General features: G+C 41.1%; 2 protein-coding genes across 3 annotated transcripts in view; one reads left to right on the top strand and one right to left on the bottom strand.

Annotated features, from left to right (window-relative positions):
- The window catches only part of LOC108626043 (lachesin), a 98,742-nt gene that overhangs the window by 34,083 nt on the left and 41,893 nt on the right, over positions 1-22,766 (top strand). For both annotated transcript variants that reach the window (XM_026814503.1, XM_018026449.2), the window contains exon 2: positions 14,947-15,044. In XM_026814503.1, the coding sequence (XP_026670304.1) occupies positions 14,947-15,044 (98 nt within the window). The remainder of the gene's footprint in view (positions 1-14,946; positions 15,045-22,766) is intronic.
- The window catches only part of LOC108626196 (soluble guanylate cyclase 89Da-like), a 103,872-nt gene that overhangs the window by 75,147 nt on the left and 5,959 nt on the right, over positions 1-22,766 (bottom strand). The gene's annotated exons all lie outside the window — the stretch shown is intronic.

Here is a 22,766-nt window from a genome sequence, read left to right as displayed (position 1 = left end):
TAGCTTTGTTGTATAATAAAGAAACACTGAGATTCTGATAATTAAGCCAATAGATTGATAGATTCTAAAAAAAATTGTTCTGTTAGGTGAACTATTGTTCGAAATTGTGAATCAACGAATTTTTGCCACTCCAGTAGCTGCCGAAGAACGGATAGCGAATGCCGTGCACTGGCCAACGAATATTTCTCTGGGATTAAGCGTGCACGTAAGACACGTAACTATTAATCATTCTTTCTTCCTCGTCATTAATTCTTTTCGTCTCAGGCTTTCTACACGTGACACTGATATTTATTTCGCGAGTGATATTGATAAATCACGATTATTTTGGCCAACTAAAATTGTTAAGTCTTTCTCCGTGCACGAGATTAATTTCTACAGCTCAGAATTCTCTCCAAGGGGATTGTTTTCACGAACACGTTATACCATTCGCTCGTAGTCAGATTACAGATGAAATGTAAAAAATACTTCGTCCATTTCAGGCGAATATGCGAAACGAGAGTTTAATCCTTTCTCTGCTTTGTATGCATAACGTAAGACTCCATTTTCGCTTCATCTAGTTTTCTCGGGTGTCTGCTTGCTTCCCGGGGAACTTTTACGAAAGTGTCTCTCTAAAAGTGATCCTTCAGTATGTATGAAAAACATCAGCGTCGTACGATTTCCACCATTTTCATATTACCAAAACCAGTAGCTAATCACTAATCTCACTTATTCATAAGAAAAACGTCGGAATAGTTGCAAGAAGAAATGTTCCATAAAAGAACTCCTCAAGATCCGTCATGTTTTTGAAGGTTTTCGAATCAATAGCATTCGAAGCCAGCCGTCAGGCGCATCGACATTTTCGTTTCGTTATACGACGTGGTTCATCTCGTTCGAAAAATCCATCGCTGATTCGATTCTTCCCCGAGGAGGTTGTCGATATCGGGCAACAATTGGTTCGACCCGCGGAATACAGACAGCGTGTATATCGTAAGATGCGTTGAATCAATCATCCGTTATCAGTAGGCCGGTTAGCGTGCTTTTAAATAACCCGGACAGTCGATGATCGGTTGCCAGTTATGGACATCCATAAGCGTTCGCGCGGCCAGTGTAAATTGACGTTTTTCATCCGTGCGGATCTCATCGATCCACGGCATTGTGAACACGCTGATCGATGAGTCATCTATCACCTGTACGCGTGCGAGTGTACGCCGGTTAGACCGAGGATAGGGGAAACGTTCTCTCCCAGATAGGTGTGCTGGCGAAAGACCACGATAACGCTTATCTGCTTCCTGAATTTATTGCCGGCGCAATGAAAACGCAGCCGAGGTTCGCTCTTCCCTGCTCATTCCGATGTTAATTAGCCCGGCCGGGCCCACCGCGTCGCGCCGCTCGTATCCTTAGGACCTTATAGATTGTGGCCACCGCATCTACATCAGCCGAACCCCACAATGGGACAATGCTCGAACGACGTGACGACGTTGACATAATTTTCACGTCCTATAACCCCCGTGCGAAGAGGAGCACGAGAGACTTTCGTGGACTCGTTCAATTCGCAGGATAGTCGGAATTATTTTACAGACGGTGATAACTACGTCGCCGCTCCTTTATTTAGCTCGGGATATTTTTTCAGAGATCAGAATTAACGAATCCAGTTAAAATCGGATCTTCCGTACACGACAGAATTTAGTAGTATGTATAAATTTATTTGTTTCTCTTTTGGATTATTTTGTGAGAAACAGAGTGTGAAAATACATCGATAGCAGAATATTAATCATTCCTTATCTTTACGACTCATACTCATTCATAAAACCTCGGTGACAGGTGAACTGAACTATATTAAGTAAATCTGACTGATCTCTAAAAATGAATTCGCATCAGGTCTGAATTAAAAATTCTGTATATAATGTATCAAAGAATTATTATCATTACTATTCGGCAACATCGACTTTACGTTCCTTTGATGATTTTATTCGCGATAAAACATTCACATTGTATATTTCTGTACAGCCCTATAACGAAAAAAAAGAAACTTGAAATTACAGTTTCTCTAGCGTTACTTTAAAATAGAAACGTGATATAGCGTATTTTAAAAATAAATCACTGCCATTTCACGTACAAAACGTACTCAGTTTCTGCAGTATTCAAATACAAATCCAATTTCCTGCCGCAGTTTTTAATTCGCTAAATGGAGAGTGCTTGATACTTGAGATCAATAACAATAGCCAACGAAAATGTGCACCGTAACACTACGGTTGTGTAATTTATTAAGATGTGCAAGCATGGCTTTCAGTTGATTGAAATTTAAAGTTTACAATACAAATTTTTGGGTACACGTCGTTACTTTGCTCTGATCATTCTCTAAGTTGAATTTAGTCGCGATCAGTGATAGTAAATTTAAACAATTTGTCTCGATCTTCCGGTCCACTGCATCCTATATTTATTATTATGCGAATCGGAATAATATTCTGCGCCATTGAGAACACCGCCGGAGCCAATTTGCCAGAACAGGCAAGAAAACTAAGCGAACCGTGCAGTACGTACGGATGATAATCGCGCGACAATTGAACACCGGGGTTAGTCAATATGAATCTCCTACACGGGAGGCCCGGGATCGCATCGATTGCTCGACGAATCTCGACCGACTGAACTCAATTAAGTCGACGACAGTTTAGAAGCTTCACCGGATTAGGATCAAAGCCTCCGGCCAGGTGTATAGGGCACCCGGCCGGTTCGTTTAATGCCATCGGATTCGTGAATTGGTCGGACCGCCGTGTAGCCTTTCCCACCCTCGTATCGCAATCATTCAAGGAACGACTCTCGACCTCTCGACACACGGCGCATGGACCTTATCAAAGCGAGCCTTCGTGCCTGGCCACGTTACATGGTATATTCACTAATTAATCTGATTTGCCTTGACGATACACGAGCCCCACTGTCACCGGTAGCTCGGCTCACGCATTTCCAGCCTTCTGTCTTCTGTCTTCGCAAACTTACGCCCGATCTACTCCCCGTCCCCCTGCCGGATTATCGCCACTTCATTCGTCAACCTTGCTCCGATTTGCACGTCGACCGCTGATGGAATTAGGCTCGTCAATCCGGAGCAAGTCGATTTACGTGAACTGTTTCGATTGATCGCGATCCATTCTAAACTTGAATCGCTCAACGAGCGTACGATCCCATTCGACGCCGTTTTATTAGCTTACGAATTAGCATAAGATGACACTTATACATTTTTACGATGTGTGTCAGCTTGACAAAGCTTGATAGCATAGCGATATTATATTGAAGAAAATGTTTCTATTATAATATACCGAATTATTTTACTGACATTTGGGTAATGATATTTAATAATAAAGAGAAATTGAGTGACCCGGAGTGAAGCCAATATTCTGTCAGGAAATTTAGATCTCCTAGTAATTAATCAGGTCACTACGTACGATACTTGATACGAAATTATCTACACGTCCCCATCTAGATTACGAACCTAATTTTTTAATATAATGTAGTACATGCGAAATCGATATCGTTAACATGATAGAATTTTTACAGCGAACATATAAAGAAAACTATAAAGTATATCAAATGTATAAAATAAATAATGGTTTTAAAAAATATGTAGGGATAGATAGCGAACTTCGAAACAGAAATTTCTCCGCTCATTAGCGCACGGATTTCGGCCGCTATTGTAGCGCGTGATCGAACAGAATCTTGCGCCGAATTTCCGGTTCGTCGTTTACGGGTCTCAGCTGAATTTCGACAGCGTTGGCTTAAGCGTTCCTCCAGGGGACAATTTTTCGTCACGGAATCAGAGCTACCGTAGTAATTGAACCGCTAAACGTGCCCTAGTCGCCGGAATTCTACCCATTGTTATTCCGCGAATGAACTCAATGCTTCTTCCGTTATCGAGGAATTAAGCGGCGCCCACGAGAAATTGAACAACAGAATTTCTACCGTGGCTCGTTGGGGCCGGTGATAAAATAATTATTTAGAATGATCAGTTTTATGGGGGTAAGAGACGATAAACGATCAATTGTCTTAACCTAGTTCAATGAGAATCGATTTAACGAGATCAGAACGAAACGAGGATCTCGCTTATTTTCATTCGCAAGGGATGATGACGATTAGGTCTACAATTAAACTGAGACTTTGTCAAAACGTCATTGTTGTCAGTCTCTTCTTAAAATAATTTTATTATTAAAAAGGATTCGATTCCTACAAGATACGTGTTTGAATGTACTATTATATGAATTATGTATACACAGATTTGCAGTCGATCAACAAAAATATTTTTTAGTTATCATAATGTAGACTGCCAGCAGTTATTATTTTTAACGAAGACTAAAGAATTATGGAGCCTATGTCGCAGTAAACATAAAATATACAAGAATGTCTCCATCCTTGAAAGGACGTGCTTTTAATAAATGTTCCATTTCCAAAATACACTGTGACAATTAACGATTCACCAGAGAAGAGTTACTCGTAAGAATAGTACCCGAGAAGAATGAAATTTTGTACAAAATTAAGATCAAAGTTCATATTTCCTTTTCGACAGAATATAATATTCAGAACTTACACAATTCTTTCGAGCTTTGAAAGATATTTAATTAATTTAAGAAAATATTGATTGAATTAATTAACTTCCTTTACGCGCTATTTATAAAATCTTAGCGTTTATAAAAACGTCGTCTTATTTATCATTAAAATGTACTGTCACTGAGAAATCGATGAAACAATAGAGTAACGGAGTCGAGTCAAGACTTTCGTGCGATTGCGATAGCGTACGTGACAATTGCGGCACAGATACTCGCCGCAGATATATTATTTCAACTCCAGCCAACGGAATATTAAACAAACGGACGCAACACCGGCTGCAGTCAATTATTCGCACGCAACATCGCCGTCGTGACACGTCCAACCGCTAACTGCGGGTGCTCGCCGTCCAAACGAGTGATAACAGGTGCCGAGCTCTCGAGGTTCCAACTCGGAAGAGCACGGGATTCCTTCGACGACGACGACAACGTAATTATCGTCGCTTTAAAATTCCGGCCGCGAGCTGTCCGTCGCGTCGCGTCCTCGACGGTGCGTTTCCCTGGATATTTCCCCCCGGGCGCGCCACACAGCGTCCCGCAAACTTGACTGGCCACTTCATCTTGTCCCTGACTGCTTTAGGAACTCAGTTTTTCACCAGAACAAATCACATTGAGTGTGATTGTTTTCCGATTCAGTCCTGATGCTATTTATTTGACTTCCACTGATCCTTTTTTCTTGTTGCTCGTGTTATTGAATTCCGATAGTCTCGCAAAGGTCCAGCTTGTATGCTTGCCACCGCTTCTCATCAAAATATGAAGGAATAAATGTTGCACGAATCGCATCGTATGAATTTTACGGTAGGTAGAACGAGCAATAATGTACACATTTTATTCAGGACGTTTTATTAAGCTATATGAATCTTATCAGAAGTTCATAAAATAGTATCAGGTATCAAACAGTTTTCTTATTGTTAGGAAGAAAGCATGATCCTAAGACCTAAGACAATGGGAACAATTACAACGAACGAATGACGACGGATTATTCTAAAACAGAGACAATTAGCTCGTGCATTGCTAGTCGCGACTGTCACTCTGAAATTAGTAATACTCAATTCTTTCGAGCTTTGAAAGATATTTAATTAATTTAAGAAAATATTGATTGAATTAATTAACTTCCTTTACGCGCTATTTATAAAATCTTAGCGTTTATAAAAACGTCGTCTTATTTATCATTAAAATGTACTGTCACTGAGAAATCGATGAAACAATAGAGTAACGGAGTCGAGTCAAGACTTTCGTGCGATTGCGATAGCGTACGTGACAATTGCGGCACAGATACTCGCCGCAGATATATTATTTCAACTCCAGCCAACGGAATATTAAACAAACGGACGCAACACCGGCTGCAGTCAATTATTCGCACGCAACATCGCCGTCGTGACACGTCCAACCGCTAACTGCGGGTGCTCGCCGTCCAAACGAGTGATAACAGGTGCCGAGCTCTCGAGGTTCCAACTCGGAAGAGCACGGGATTCCTTCGACGACGACGACAACGTAATTATCGTCGCTTTAAAATTCCGGCCGCGAGCTGTCCGTCGCGTCGCGTCCTCGACGGTGCGTTTCCCTGGATATTTCCCCCCGGGCGCGCCACACAGCGTCCCGCAAACTTGACTGGCCACTTCATCTTGTCCCTGACTGCTTTAGGAACTCAGTTTTTCACCAGAACAAATCACATTGAGTGTGATTGTTTTCCGATTCAGTCCTGATGCTATTTATTTGACTTCCACTGATCCTTTTTTCTTGTTGCTCGTGTTATTGAATTCCGATAGTCTCGCAAAGGTCCAGCTTGTATGCTTGCCACCGCTTCTCATCAAAATATGAAGGAATAAATGTTGCACGAATCGCATCGTATGAATTTTACGGTAGGTAGAACGAGCAATAATGTACACATTTTATTCAGGACGTTTTATTAAGCTATATGAATCTTATCAGAAGTTCATAAAATAGTATCAGGTATCAAACAGTTTTCTTATTGTTAGGAAGAAAGCATGATCCTAAGACCTAAGACAATGGGAACAATTACAACGAACGAATGACGACGGATTATTCTAAAACAGAGACAATTAGCTCGTGCATTGCTAGTCGCGACTGTCACTCTGAAATTAGTAATACTAATTGTTTTGAAATTTGAACGTAATTAAAATAAGCCGGCTGAGTTGTACAGTTTACAGAATTGCAACTTGGCAAGAGTTCCGTGACGTCCTAAACTACGCGAATAGTTTCAAAGCGCGAAAGCACAAGAGCCCAGAAGACGAAGTTCCAGCACTAGAGTTCAAAACTCATCCAACTCTAAAGACTGATCTAAGCTATTCGTAACTTCTTCCATGTTATTTTAGAGACTCTTTTTTATATTCTTCTCGCGTCTTGTATAAACTGGTCGAATAAAAAATTCTTTTTGAAATCACGCGGTATATTTATATTTAAGTGAATGATTTACTAAATACTTTTCTATTAAACTATTAATTCGTTCTGTAGCGAACCTAATTTTATTGAATAAGAAATTTTATTTATATTAATATTAACACGTGTGAGAGACAACTCGAGAAAATACTCCAGTTGTTAAAGGATTAATGTTGAGGTAGCAAAATGAGGAGCAGAATTACTTCCACTCTTAAAGTTGGAAGTAATTCTTAACTCTAAAATGTTTTAAGTAATGCTCCCTCGGGCAAACTGTGCCTACTAAAAACTATTTTATAGTAAGTATTATAATCCTTTCATTTGGCATTATACAGCTCGCATCTGCGAATTTTATTAAATATAACTCTATTATTTTTGACTGATAACATTTTATATGGAAAAATTTCAATTTCTATACACCTGTCCATTGTTTTTTTCAATTATGTGCAATACTATTCAGCAGTCCAGTTGACGTCTAAAAAGACATTCGTATTGGACGCGTCACAGCTTCTAGCAATATTATTTATTACCAAGATATTTAGTAGATATTAGTTTTGCACCCGTGTTGATGAAACATCGTATATTTCACAATTGTCCATTCAGTGCGTCACGTACCTAAGCGATTTGATACCGAAACATGCACACAATAGTAATCTGTTCTCACAATCCTTTCAATTCACGGTTCCATTAATGTGTTTCAAAAGATTACCGTTAAATCAATTTTCGTTTTAATTTTAAAGTTAGCACAGATGCAGAGTCCTATCTGTTGAAAATCTTGAAACAAATTTTATTCTATATCCAAGTACATAGAATAAACAGTCAGATAATTAAAATGTACCCCTTTCATACCGTCGTTTGGTTAAAATTTTTTTTATTCAAAACAGAGTACGAAAATGAAGTGATAAACGTAATTGTGATAGCTACATTGCGACGAAGGGTGCCAAAACCACGTTAAACTGGCAACAGTCCCTCATATAACTTTTAAAACTAAACCAATTTGCCAAATTTTCAACGCGAATTAAATGCTACCAAGGGAAAGTTTCCACCGCAAACACCGTAATTTTGTGAATTAAATTATTATTGGAAAAGTGATCCCATGCGTCAGACTCGATTACAAAAATTCACACCACATATTAATGGTAACATGAGAATGATATTCCAATTAACAATTCGGCAGATTTATGAAAAATACTGATAGAATAAAATGCTCTGTCACTTTTGTATAACATTCGTCAACTTTTGAGAATTGACAGCATTGGAATTCGAATTGAAATGAAGTGAGAATCGATCCACACGTGTCCTATCTTTTACTAGCCGTTCATAAAACTTTACGTTCCGACAGGGATATCCTTTAAACTGTTCAGAACGAATCTTTCAGCGACCAAAGCTCAGCTTCCCGAATCGAGTCAGGGATAAGCGAATTCCCGAAAGTAACGGCTTGCGTTCGCCATTACGTTTTCCTCGAAGCAGTCGGTGAGGTAAAGCCGTAATTGTCACGGGGCGTTAAGAGGCCAGAGGGGATGAGCGGGATCAAAACGAAGGCCTCGTTAATTCCGATGCTAATGCTCGGCCGCCAGATTAGATTCCGGCCGTTGGATCGCGTTGGACGCGAAATCCGGTATCCTTTTTACGGGAGAGCACCTACTGACAGATAATATCGGCGAGCTTACGGTCACCGTCGAGTTTCTATCACGCGACGATAATTCGTGTCCCGTGACGACACGCCACGCCACGGCATGCGAAATCGATGACACGTCTATTCGAATGTTTCGCGAGCATCCACCGGAAAAATGCCCGCGGCCATTCCATCTATTCAATCCCTTTTCGTTGTTTTTCTAATTCACATTCCAGTATTTGCAACGTTCAAGGGAATCTAAATAGTCTCCCACATTTTTTAGATATTATATTTAATATTAAACTGTGGATTTTTATATTACATCTATGTTGATAATTAAAAATGAAATCTAAATTCAGAATTCTTTTACTCTTAAAAAATAATTAGGTATATTATTTTTCTATAAATGCATAAAATCTGCAGCAGTCCAATAATTACGATATGCACAAATTCTTAGGAAAAATTGTGTGAATAACGTTTGACTTCTTCAAATAATTCAAAGAACTTCAAATAGTGTATTCTCCTGACTCAACATCAAAATCCTCTAGCTGAGAAAAGTCCAAAGGTACCAAGGTCCTCTCTTTTTAAACAACCCTTTTAAAGCGCGAGGCATCACAGGAGGTACCGAATAATTTCCCAGAAGGGGTCAGCCAGGCTCACGCCGAACGTTATCCCGACGAGAAGGACCGAATGTCGTGGAAAAAGAAGCTGATTACGTATTCTCCCGAAACAGGGTATTATCCCGGACGCGTCCACTCCGAGCTTCGAAAGAAGGACGCGAAACTTTCCAAACCCTGGCACCGGTATCCATGCAAGTTTCACAGTTTGATCTTGGCTACAGGTCGGCTCTTGGCCGTCTCTCCCGTTCATTTTTCCAAATTCGGTCAGCTAGATTAGGACACGAACGTTCGCATTGTTCGCGGGCATAATTCCAGACTCTGGTTCAAATTCATACGTCGTTTCACGGTTCATCGAGAGCGCGCGGGTATTGATCCCACGATCTGAGATAGAATCGTTACGTTTATTTCAGGAAAAGAACCGGGAGATGCTTCCGTCAATGGTAATTCGTGGACGTGCTCGGGTTCGAAAGTCGTTTCATCCACCAACATTTTCGTACCACCCTTCGGCCCTTTTTCTTCGCCGATTCCCCCGTGTCCATTTCCATTCTACTTCCATCGCGTTTGGATTTACATAGAGTCCGGGTCAAGCTGCAGATTACAAATCCAGATATCGTCCACTTCTGGCTTATATGCGCCAGCCAGCGAAACGTACGACCCTCGAAAGCCTTTCGGACAATGCCCGGTTTATATTGATTCCCCGTGTTTCCATTAGTACAAGCTTTGTATCCACTAAATCCACGCTCGTTCTTCTTTCTAACTCCAACGCGTCCTTTAACCGAATGATTTTCGGTACACGATTGAAATATCACTTCGTTTACAAAGTAATTAGAATTTGGTATGCATACTCGAAGCTGTGTATATGTATGTAAAACTACTAAAAAATAATGTCACCGACGATAAATACAGGATAGTGCAATTTTACTCCGGACAGCCTGACCCACATTCAGGTGATTATTTGAGATTATTACGTGTCTTCAAAAATTACGTCCAATACCTTTCCCCGCTAGTTTTAAAAAGCTGAAGAAAGAATAGCTTTGACACATTATTACATCCCGCCGTGAGCTTCAGAAAGTTAGCTACTTTTTATCGGTTAGACCCATTATCCTCTGACGTATTATACCCTCTACTGTAGGCAGATCTTACCTCAACGCGTAAATCTTCTTATCCTCTTCGCTTTTTTAGATTACGTATTCAATTACATTAAAACCTTTGAGACACGAATTTATTAACAACTACAGACCTAAGAGTTCTAAGCAAAGAAGGACAGAGCTGATATAAATATTCTATCCTTTCGTATTGTAAAATCAAAGGTAAACTTCCACTTTTATTTATACGTTCTCAGGAAATGAATATGAACACGTGTATGTATACAGTTTTGGGACACCCTGTATGTATGTCTGTACACATGCCTTCTTTAACAAACTTGAAATTTCTTTTATACCAATTAGTATTGTTTTCAGTGGGTGGTCATTATCGGTTCGTTTCATCTTCGCGTGCTAATTCCGTTCCCCATTCTATCACCGGGATCAGATAAGACCTTTAAAGAACGCGCAGGAAACACGCGGGCAACTTTTCGTTCCCCGGTTAATAACGGATTTTCGGTTTTCCGCGATTAAACGCGAACCGAACTGTAATTGCCGAGCGACTGGCTTCAACCCCGTCGCGGCGACTTCCCGCGCGCGGACTGAGGCTTCCGCGGTATTGGCGATTTTTTCAAAAACGATCGTTTACACTCGCCGGGGCGGCAATTTCCCACGCATCGGCGCATCCGTCCCTTCGCATTAAACACGAGCCGCGTTCCCAGTCGCTGAAATGTTTATTCCTCAGCGGCATTTTGTGAAACCGAGTAAAAAAAATAAAAACTGCCACTTGGACATTTCGAATCCTCGTGAAAGCTGCGCGTATGCGACAGACCTGTCATGAGTCTGCACGTTTCGATAATGTTCCTAAGGATTTATGCGGTGAACGATGAACCGTATTCAGAGAATTCCGATGCATCCGTTGATTTATGGATTTATATAACACTTTTGTTTCACGCTGTTAATATTCAAGGTATTTATGAAGATCTAGCATTCAGAGGTTTTTAATATGGTCACTGATTTATGAATCGGCTTTTTGTATTAATAATATTTTCATCTGGAGCGGTGGAAAGTATTCAGAATTTATTAACGCGTTAGCCTTTTATATCAGCACAACGATCTTACAGTTGTATGCATTCCATGTAATTTTAATTGAACCTCAGGAATCAGCAGTGCTACGAAAATTGAAATACAATGCAACGGTAGTATAAATGTCTATCATAATTAACCAACCAGCTGGCGTTCCCGGTGTTAATAGCATAAATTAAATTAGCCCGGTTTTATTTTGCCATATTTCGAGGCGTATTAATATCAATTATGGCCGCGATGCACCGCGAGTCGGAAACGCGGTTTCAAAGGAAAAATTAACCGGACCAGTTCCCGCGGTAAATAGGTGCCCGGTCGGATACACGCGCCTAGGTGGCAGACACGCTGCGTTCAATGCACGGTATCACCCTCCCGTTTTTATAATTAAACAAACTTTTCCTGGAAATTCTTGCACCTGTGAAGAAAACCCGCCGTCCCATTCACCGTTCCTGCTTTCACCTAATTTCAATCCGCGGCCGGTTTCCAATTTTTTTCATGCCGCAGCTGGATTCCCGCGGCGTCGACGGCCGAAAGATCGTAGCCGCGACAAGTCGACCGGCACCGAAACATAATTCGTCAAGGGAACTGTTCTTCAGCTTCTGAGTAACTAGGTTAAATACTGACTCAGACGTTCCTTTCCCATCGTAACAGCGAGGATTCCCCGCAACTAAATGCAGCGGGTTCTCTGCATTAAATAGACGGGCCTCCCTTTTCATCCAGCTCGCCCATTCAATCTATAGTATAACCGATGGATTTCGCTCGATATTATCCGTTTCCAAGGATTTCTAGAGATTCACATCCAGCGAATCTCTGCCCCTTCATCGGATAAATCATCGAGCTCGACCGACCGTTAATGCACTTTATACAGCTTCCCTCGCCAGTCATCCCGGCGTTCACGGAGTCACAAAGAAAGATAAACCGGTGTTTACTACATCCTCACCACTTTTCACGTATAGCTAAGTAAGTTGTCCAAATCTTTGCGCTTGGTGAACGTTCGTATGCAGACTGATTACCCTCATGTGCAGCAAAAATAGTTCGTACAGTAGCAAAGGTTAAAACTGACTGAAGTAAACCTCCAGAATGTATTTAAAACGGAACCTAAAGCGCATATAATGGGATAAAAGCAATTTTTATATGAAATTTGGATTCAATTTTTTTTATAAATATCGTCTTTATAATTTTGAGTTACACTGCGTTTGCATACAGTTTTATTTGCAGAGTTCTATGTCTCTACCATAAAGATTCTTTTGGTGCAAAAACAATTTTTTATCACGTACAAATCCTCCTCCATTTATTTCTAAGTGCATTCCGGTCGCGTCGAGGTTAATTAAATTGAAAATGATTTATGGGGTGGTATATTTTTCCGTGTCACGGACGCTTTATCCATTTGATTTGTTATTGCGCTAGGATTGCGTCAATTTCTCATATTTTCTCTATTACCCGGTGCAGTTGAACCCCTGCTCCCGTTCCATTTCGCGTTAAACAAACGATATTGATTTGAGAACGTCTCATGAAATATTTGAACCGGAGACGCCTAAGTATCCCGATTGCTGTTGCAATAAATAAACAAGTAATAAATTTCACAATTCAAATTAAATTAGAATACGTATTGCGATATAAAAATTAACTGTTTCCCAGGTTTTTTCTATTCTAGAAATTTATGAACCGTGCTAAATTTTATTAATACATTTTATACACTATCACGTATCCTATGAGTGTAACAGTATTATATCCCAGTTTGGCAGATTTCCGATCTAAAATTTACATTTAATTTTGAGTGAACTAAACTTTAACTCAACTTTCTGAACAGCAACTTTCACGTTTATACATATCTGCTTGGTGAAGTAACATTGAAAAGCTTTTAAGCAGTGCTTATCCGACTTATGTTCTCATTCTGTTATATCAAACTCATTAAAATTTGAACATCACACACACACACACACACACACACACATAAATATGATTTGTATATTATTGATTCAAATGTACGTATATACAATGGACCAAAAAACTATCTATCAGTGTAGTTGAAAAATGTTAATTCCAACTCCAAGTTAAAAGAGTGGCATGAATTTGCATATTTCATGCAACTTGCTTGTTTTCGCACTTGCCAGGCTAATTATCCAACAAGCTTCGGTAACAAACGTAGTTAGCGCGAACTAGGCAAGCTACAAGGTGCCGTATTACCAACAAATTAATTATGCAGCAAAAGCTTTGCGCAACGCTCAATAATGAGCAAAACTTTCTTCTTAAGGGTTGAGCTATTACGGCATGTCGTTAACGCGAAGACGACGACGGTCAGGTAGTCGCTCAAGCAACGTAACGTTTCGTGAGCTATTCAAATAGGCGACGAAGACTCGAGAAATTAATACGTATTGGCTTGCATTTGGGATTGTATCTTACCTCCCGCTAGGATCAATAATTCCTTGGAACGCGATCAACGTTTAATTATCGTTTATCGATTCGAAACCAGTGTCGTTCCTCGTTAACCCACGGGCGATTAATACCGGACGAATTTGGCCTCGATACAGTCCCACGGGATCTTCAATTCAATTTCGTTAAACGCGATCATTCGTACGCCGGTATAAATAAATTCAATTGTGTGCAATAATGCATTAGGTATAAAAGTAAATGTTTCTACAATTCGATTTGTATTTCGAATATGCAGAAGGTTAAAAACTGTACAAAATATGCATAAGGTAGCTCGCTAGTTTTCTACATGATTTCATAAAGAATTGGTCTTACGAAAAGAAACCTGTCGTAAGTATCGTGTTCAGAATTTAAGAGACGACTACGATATTTATCTGTGGTATCTGCGGTGTACAAACGTTTTAAATGCAGCGGCGTTTGAAAAATATTTACGCGAATTTCGAATTCCAGGGGACAATCGATAAAACGGCAGGTTTGCAAAAATTTCCCTGTTTTCGTTAACCGCGTAGGATTCCCGATACCGGTTTTCCTTTCACATAGATGACGACGTACCATAAATCCACAATGTAGCATGTGTAACCAATGGCGTAGCCGAGATCGGTAGAATATATTTCGATTGCTGACACCGCTGCAGTATCATTTCTCCTTATGTAGTACTATATCGTAGAATATATTTCAAGAGAACGTATGCTCCATACGAACTTTTTGCAAATTTCATTGTGCGCAATTATAATTATATTAAATCTTTGAAAAACGTAAGTAATAAAACTCGATCGTTCGACTCCGGCGTGACTTCGTACGTTATCTTCATGGGACTCGTGATAACGAACCTCTAAGGCAGTGGCGATGATCGAGGCGAGTCCTCCTGTTGAAATCGGGAGGATAAGGACCTTGTCCAGAAATATAAAGAGGCTGGCTTAGTCCCCGCTTGACCCGCTTACGTTAACTCGGTCCATTCACCGATGGGTCGTCGCCGCGGCGAGTTTCGAGCACTTTGCAAACTTTAGCGCGTTCCTAGGTGGGTTCTAAGTATAAGTAGCAGTAAGCAAGTAAGTAACTAAGTAAGTAAGCAAGCGTGTATACCGCGTGGGCGGTTACGTAAAGTGTGACGGCAGACGGGATACTCAAGATGAGAACCTTTCGTGTTGCAGATTTACCCAGGTTCGGCAAACCGTTGAACAACCTGACAGTCTCCGTGGGCCGCGAAGCCATTTTTACCTGCCACGTGGAAAATCTTGGCCCGTACAAGGTGAGACGACCCGCGACTCCTCCAACATCCCTATTTTCACGCGCCGCTGCGACCGTTTTGCAATTACCACCACCCGCCTCTGTTACGTATGTACACAACGTACACACGGGCATGAATGCCGTCGCCTCGCAGCTACTTTTTTTTTCACATTTTTCACGGACTGAAATGTCTCAAGGACCGTTCCATAAAATGAGCGCTATTAAACGAGGAAATAAGAACATATTTCTGCACATATTATTCTTCGTGTTTTTTTGCTACTGTTGAAAATATTTGCGAGATTAAAAATATGATCGATATTAGACTGGATGTTTATCCTGTGTAATTACGAAACGATGTTTTAGTCGGACGTTTCATTATCAAGAATCTCACGAGACCATTTAAACGTGAACGAAATTAGAATAGAGACTCTGTAGCCAATTTCATCGCTCGGCATAGGAGAGGCGAGATTTGCTCGAAGGAAAACGGGTTGGAAAACAAACAAAAGTAGATGAGAAGTCGAGGTCAGAGATAGAGAGAGACAAAGCCTGACAAACGTTACAAATAAATTCGGAGCCGGGAGTTCCGGTAGAAATCCGTATCCAATGCGTATCTCGGCAACTCCATTTAAGTAGAAATAAAATCCCGCGAGGTGTGAGTTCAGCAGTTTGTTAAGTGGTTCCTCCCGCTGGCGTCCCGCGCGATCCATTCGCCGCCAACACTTTTATCCGTCTCCATTCCTTTTTATTTTCCCCACTTTCCCTGAGAGGGAACGCTGCGCCCTGTCCCTCCCAAAGGCGTACCGTTCGATTCGACTAACCCTCTTAACAGACGGGCGACTCTGTCGTCTCGGGCCAACCGCAAGGATACGAGTTATAGCTTCCCTGATAGAGGTGCCCCGGCGCCACCGCGGAGCTCGTGTTTTCCCAATAAAAATGCGCAGAAATTGTTTTATGGCCCGGCACGTGTGGCCCGGAATGGAATCGATGCATTATCTTTACGCCGTTGGTCAACGACGTCCGATCGGAAATGAAACCATCGAAATATGCTCGACGTTACCGAAATAAAACAGGAGGCAAAAGAAAGCCGTAGAGGAATATGAAAAAAAGAGTTCAGATGAACGTCGGGGGGGAGGAGGATGAAATAGAAACGAGTGCCACTTGACGAGCACAAAGAGAGCCGCGCTTTCAATATAAATCGATGAAGCTCCAGCACGAAATTAACGTGTTCGATCGCGAGCAGTCTCGGTTCTTTGAAATTCGGCACGGCAATTGTATCGATGGCCGGGCCTGTCGATACAAATTCGATTAACCCGACGACGTAGTAATTATCAAAGTTAAAATCGGTGCGCGAAAGGAGCGCTACGAAGCGCGGGTTATACATATTTACCGGTTGCCTAACGAATCACGCGACGCGTTCGAGGGCAGCAGAATTTTGCGCGGTTAAACTAACTGCCACCCTCGTGGAAGTTAATCTTCCGCTTCCAGATGATAATTGCCGGCAGCAGCCAGCGCAGCGAGCGAAGTTTATGATGACTTTATCGAATATTCGACGCGGCCGTGTCACCGCTCCTTGCTGACTCCTTTCCGGCAGACGAGATTATGTTGCCGCCTCGTCGTCTACGCCAATTTCTAAAGTAATCAAAAGCCGAGATACTTAGCCTGATGTATTATTTGCTCCTCGTCTCATCGCCGAATTTAACTTTGCTTATCGGCGACTAATTACTGTTCAGATACTTAACGCATCCTGTACGATCGTTACTACTAGGACGTAATGTTTGATGTCGAACAGAAAAATTAATTTAAAAATTGTCGAATTTCTCGTTCAACATTAATTTCGTCAAATGCAACAACTTCGTTCACAATCAATTCTATAAAGACAGCATGTAATATATTACTTTCCATATCAAATTCCAACGAACTTTGAATTTTGAACAAACCAGTTTTAAATGAAGTTTTCGTCAGGCGAACGAAACGGCGATATTTAATAAATAGCTACGCTCTTTTTTCGCAATCTGGCTGACATCCGTGAAAATATCACAACGAGACGAAACAGTTTACGCGTTATCCAAAGCTGGACGAGGAATTTTAAAATTTCATTAAAGAGTCGAAATTACTTCCTGCGGAAGCGAGGTACCGTCGCGCCGGAATCGAGACTCTAACAACCCTCCGCACTGGTTTGCGTATTTTTACGGCTCTAAACTTAATTGAAGTTGGAACCCTCGAAATTTGTCGGTGCTTGCGAGATTAGCATCGGGCGAATGTTTTTTTCCCTTCTCTTACCGTTCAAATAATCATGCTCGCTCGAGCTTCCTGCTTCCCACTATTCAGCGATTTAACTAATGCGAGTTAGGAATTTTATCACTACTTGCCCGCTTTTTCAATGACGCCGGCAAACACGGAATTATATTGTGAAATCGTTATGGTATCTCAACAATAATTAACTTGTGCAATTGAGTAATACGACTATTCAATGCATATTTTAGTTACGTTTTAACGATTCCTTCAAATCTGTCTTCGTACTATCTCTCTTACTACACTTTCACGTTTCGCGTCGTTTACTCCCTTAATTGTTTTACAAACCGTATTTGCATCATCCGTTTGGCATTTGTAGTCACGTTCGGAATACTTTATATTTACTGCATTGCCTAGAGAAGTGAAAGGCAGCACGCTTTGCATTTCAACAAATCTCCTGATTCTCTTTTATTGTTTACCGCGTAATGGCGAGTGCGAGGTTCATTTCTTCCCGCGTTCCGTTTCAACAAAGCGCCGGCTTCGCTTCTACGGTATTTAAAACGGAGTACCACAAATGCATATGCATGCTCGGCAATGAATAAAAACTGTAAATTGCAGCGCAAACAATTTAATTTCCTTTGTCACTTGACAAAAACGCCTATGAGAATCCTGAGAGACATAGAGAGCCCAAACGTACGTTCGCGGATGCTTTTGCAAATTCCATCTTTGCGTAATCAACCAGCAGAATGTCACTTTTAATGGAAATTTGTTTCGAGTACGAATGAATGCGTACATTTCACACATTTTCCAATACTGTACTTCACTGCTGTACGCAATTTGCATTGTTTGTAAATTCAGATTGTCTATAAATTGACGTCTGAAATTTGCCTGCCTTTGTATTCACAATTTGTATTACTATATGTTTCTTGTTTCCGATTTCCAATCTGTACAATGTATTATCGGATTCATTTTACATTTTTCTGCCGCTTGATTTTAATTCCTTTCGTGTTTGCATTTAAATACATATAGAGAGAAGAGTCTTTTAGATATCATTTATTAATCGCATGGAATAAAGGAGACGCGAAGGAACTCGGTTTCCGGAAAGCCGCAGTCAGATTTTTGTTCGGAAACTATGCAGGAAATAGCCGGGTACCGATGGCCAAGACGTTGGAGCGGTTGATGCGAAAGTTCCGCGGGACAAACGGGACGTTCATGCTCGTTGACAAAACGTCCATACGTTCAGTCGCGACTGCCCCATCAGATTACCGGTTTGATCTCGCAAGAGCCAAGCCAAGTTTGCCAAATGGTCGCATACCGTTCCGCTGTTCCGCTTCCAGCGTGCAGCGAATATACGGAACCGTAATGCAGTTTTCGCGATCGCAACTTTATCGACCCGGGGATCGAGTGCCAAGTATTCGCCTGCATGCGAATTCCTGGCCGGTATAGCGAACGAGTTCTCTGCTCCCCGATTCCTACAGAGAGTCTATCGCGTGCTGTTTAATCCAAATACGTGCGATCATCTCCGATTTGTATTCCCGAGGACTGAGAGGAATTTCAAATTGAGAGACCAACGCCCGTGCATCGAAAAGACGTTCTCGCAGCGATGAAATTAGTGAACGAGGTCGGCGAACCGCGTGCAAATTATTTAAATTCCTTTCGTTACCATATTTCACGAAACAGCGTCAAGCAATCTGTTGTTTAGATTCTGACGTTGCAGAAAAAGAAACTGCATTTAATGAGAAACTTACATTCATAGAATGTTTGATGACATACAAAACGGAATTAAAGAAATTACGAAACTTTTTACAAAATTATTGCAGACAAACTAAAGTTAAAGGAGACTTGTATTATTTATATGAAGCAGAGAATAGTAGCAGTGACTTCTCGGCTGATAGTAGAAAAGCTCATTGTGTGGTATCATCGCGAGACTGCGATTTTCAAGCGCGCACCGAGCCATTATTCCACACCATTGGTTGTATTTGAAGTAAAAATAAATGTAAATGAGATGTAATATTTAAAAAATGTTCGAGATGAAATGATCAGGCTTTTCTATACTCACTCTGAATACAGTATATTCTAGATGTCAAAAATTGCCTACTTTTTTCCGCATGCCACTCTTTAGCAATCTCACCTCGGTGAAATTCGCGGCTGCAGGTAATGCGTAATGTTAACGTCGGAGTATGGCGTGCAAGCACGAAATGTCCGGTACATATTCAATGAGCCGCGGCGAGCGTAATGGGAACGATCGAACGGACGGAGGAGTTCGAGCGACGGTCGAAATACGAATAAATTAATCGGAGATATAAACGATAACAACGCTGTCCTTTTTCTTACGAACTCTGCTACTTTAATGGATCGTTTGGTGCGAGATAATAAAATGAACGATAAATGTGCATGGAATAATTCCAAGTTTTAAGTTCCACGGAATATCAAGAGATATCAGCCTTGTAACTTTTCAAGTTAATAAGAAAAAATTAGATAAGTTCAAATCATAAACATAACGCTGCTATTAAGAGAACATCTCTTTTAATTAAAGTCGTTCAAATAATCGTAAAACTTATTGTAACTCTTCTCTAAAAACATTTCTATTTCACTTTCTCAATCCTATAACTGACCGTCATTTCTTCACGCTTAGGGCAAATTGTCTGAGCACTCGAGCTCGAGGATCATCCATTAGAACACGGTTTGATTCCCGCTAAATGGCGAGGACTATTAAGAATCTGTAATTAGCGTAAGATCTCGAGGCAGGTAGACGCATGATTTCCGACGCGTGTCTGAATCCGCCGACCGTAATAGCGGGGTAAGGAGGTTAACCCTGAGAATGCGGGCTCATTCCGTCGTCTTCGAAGTCAATACCTGAAGTAGCGCAGAGGCAAGGTCTGGCTCAGAAGATCGGAGAATTCGTGTGCGCGCGGGCTGCCCTGTGATTGCCCGTGCAAACAAACCGCCATATTAATTATTCGTAATGCCGATGGTTATGGCGTTCCCCGGCAGTCGTGTCTGCTAGAAGGCATCCCTCTGAGATCTCAAACTATGCGCCGACGATGAATCGAACGATTACCGGCTTAAACCCTTTCGCTGAGATCCAAGACGCTTCCACGCAACTAACCATAGTTATAGCTAGTTAACGTCTCAAGTTAATTTCATTCAGCTGTCTTACATACGTCTGTATTTATCACCTAATCGAAGCGCGAATTAAAACGACGCAGTGAAAGAAATAGAGATTTCTATTTCATCAATAAATACATTACGAACATTATTGTTTGTAGCGTTGATAAAATGTTCGGAAACCTTAAGCAATGCTTTCGAAGCAAAATCTGGTATCTTATTTTCGAAGATTACTTAATTCGCGTGAATTAACGCGCTCAATTTAACTTCAATTCTGCTTACTACTGAACTGAATAATCTATACGATGGTAAAGACGGTGTATGTAAATTATAGATGATCGGTTCCTCTACAAAGGAATATTGATAGGATATTATATATACAGATATGTGTAGAGTTATTGCGTTAATACGGTATCTTGTTAAGGATCTGGATGCGACGGTTTTTAATTTATCAGAAATTTCGGACATCGCTCTTTGCGGATAATGATCGCTGAAAACGATACTTCTGATCAAAGTTCGAATAAATTATTCCCCATCTCTCTCCCTCTTAGTGGGTTCATTAAGGTTCCAGCTGCACCCGGTGGGTTACAAATTATCAATCAATTCGGGGTGAACGAGGTTACGTTGCTACGGAAATAGGTAGCGACGGGTTTAAATCACTCCCGGATTCATTCGAACAAGCCTTATAGGATCTCGACAAGTATTTTACAATGAGTTTTAAACGTATCTTAATTTTCTGCGAAAATCTATAGTAGTGTAGGAATAGTTCACTTCTATATCTCATTGTTACTGTACATTGTTTCATATGTACTGCATGAAAATGTTCGAATAATAAAGATAATACGTGATGAATTTTGAATGCCTGAACAGAAGATGCAAGTATAAGGCACAAGTTTGAATCTACTTTAGCGCGTAACGGAATGAATAAAGGACAGACGAAAAGTGGGAGACGGAATTCTGAATTATGCGTTTGCAGCGCGTTCGGAGCAGTCAAACCGCCGATATTAGTACCGTGATAACGTTAATTGCTTCGGCTGGATAGGAACAATTCGCTGGGGGCGAATAGCGCGCCTTGAGATGCAGCCTTTGCGTCGATGCAAGGGCCATTGCCAGATGAAACAATTATTAGGGCGGGCCGGCGCGGGGGATGAAAGAGGGTGGGTGTTCGTAAGTAAGACGGAACTCTCGTTGTGTCGCCGCGTCGGTGAATACAATCGCGATACCGTTAAATTTGCATAGTTACCTTTCTGCTCCGGCTCCTCCACCTCCGCCACCTCCTCCTTTCTATCTTAGTGCCTCGGCGCAAAATTGCATCGCGCGCTTATTAAATTTACGCCGCACGGTAGCGTGATTAGGAAATCGACGAACGAAAGTCCTCTAGGAAGAGTTACCGTCGTGATAACTTCCAGTAATTATATTGTAGAAATGTGCTGTCCATACAAAAATCAATGCTTTGTTTCCTTCAGAATTATTGTAAAATTGTTAGAAGTGCTAGGTGCCACATGAAACATGCGCAATTAAAATCGAAATTATTAATCTACTAGCGTCCCCCGACGATAGACTTCAAAATATGTAAAACAGAGTTTTTCATGAGGAAAAACCAAGTCGCTAAGTGATGGAACTTCAAATCTATTGTAAAATGATAAAAAAATACACGAGTCGCTATCTACTACGCAAATGGAGATGGTTGTAGCTATTTCCTAGCCGTTGGTAATTTGATCGGTTTCATACGAAGTCGGGGAAGTCGCATCCTAAAACGGAGATTTATCATCTATACTCTGAGGAGCCGGGTCGGGGCGGGGCGTCAGTCGCATCGGATGCAGTTCCCACTTCCACTTATCGACGCAAAATATTTGCCAGAAGTCGCTCGGCGCCTGGATATACGATAGAATTTCCGCTTGAACCCTTCGCATCGCTCCGACTCTTGGCGAGCTCTCTCACGTGTATTACGAGCGAACCGGAGCAGCCGGAGTTGCTTGCTGCAACTTCTTGTAATCTAGCTGCGAGAACCGTGAGAATCGAAAGGTGAAGATGAAGCTGTGAGTAGTCAACGAGAGTGGACTCGGGAACATTTTCACAACGTGCGTACAAGTATGTATACATATGTACGTGGCGCACGGTTACCCTATATAGAACGACAATGATAGCAACGTGAACAATGCGGTAGCTTACATTGAAACTAACATGTTTAACTGTGTATTCACTGAGTATGCTGCACAGCTTAAAACGAATCATTTGAGCTTTTCATCGAGGAACACGGGTTTCAACGCATAAATTCAATACGTATTTGCAATACATTAAATGAATCGAATGATACTTCCAATTCTGTGATGAAGATTACTGATTATTGAATGAATTGCGAGATTATTATAATAGATCCTCTTCGCATCAAATGACGAACCAA

This window comes from Ceratina calcarata, unplaced genomic scaffold, assembly GCF_001652005.2.
Source record: "Ceratina calcarata isolate Rehan_Ccalc_2016 unplaced genomic scaffold, ASM165200v1 scaffold39.2, whole genome shotgun sequence".
Classification (NCBI taxonomy): Eukaryota; Metazoa; Arthropoda; class Insecta; order Hymenoptera; family Apidae; genus Ceratina; species Ceratina calcarata.
The sequence above is the reverse complement of the archived record's forward strand: the minus strand, read 5'-3'. Positions and strand labels throughout refer to the sequence as shown.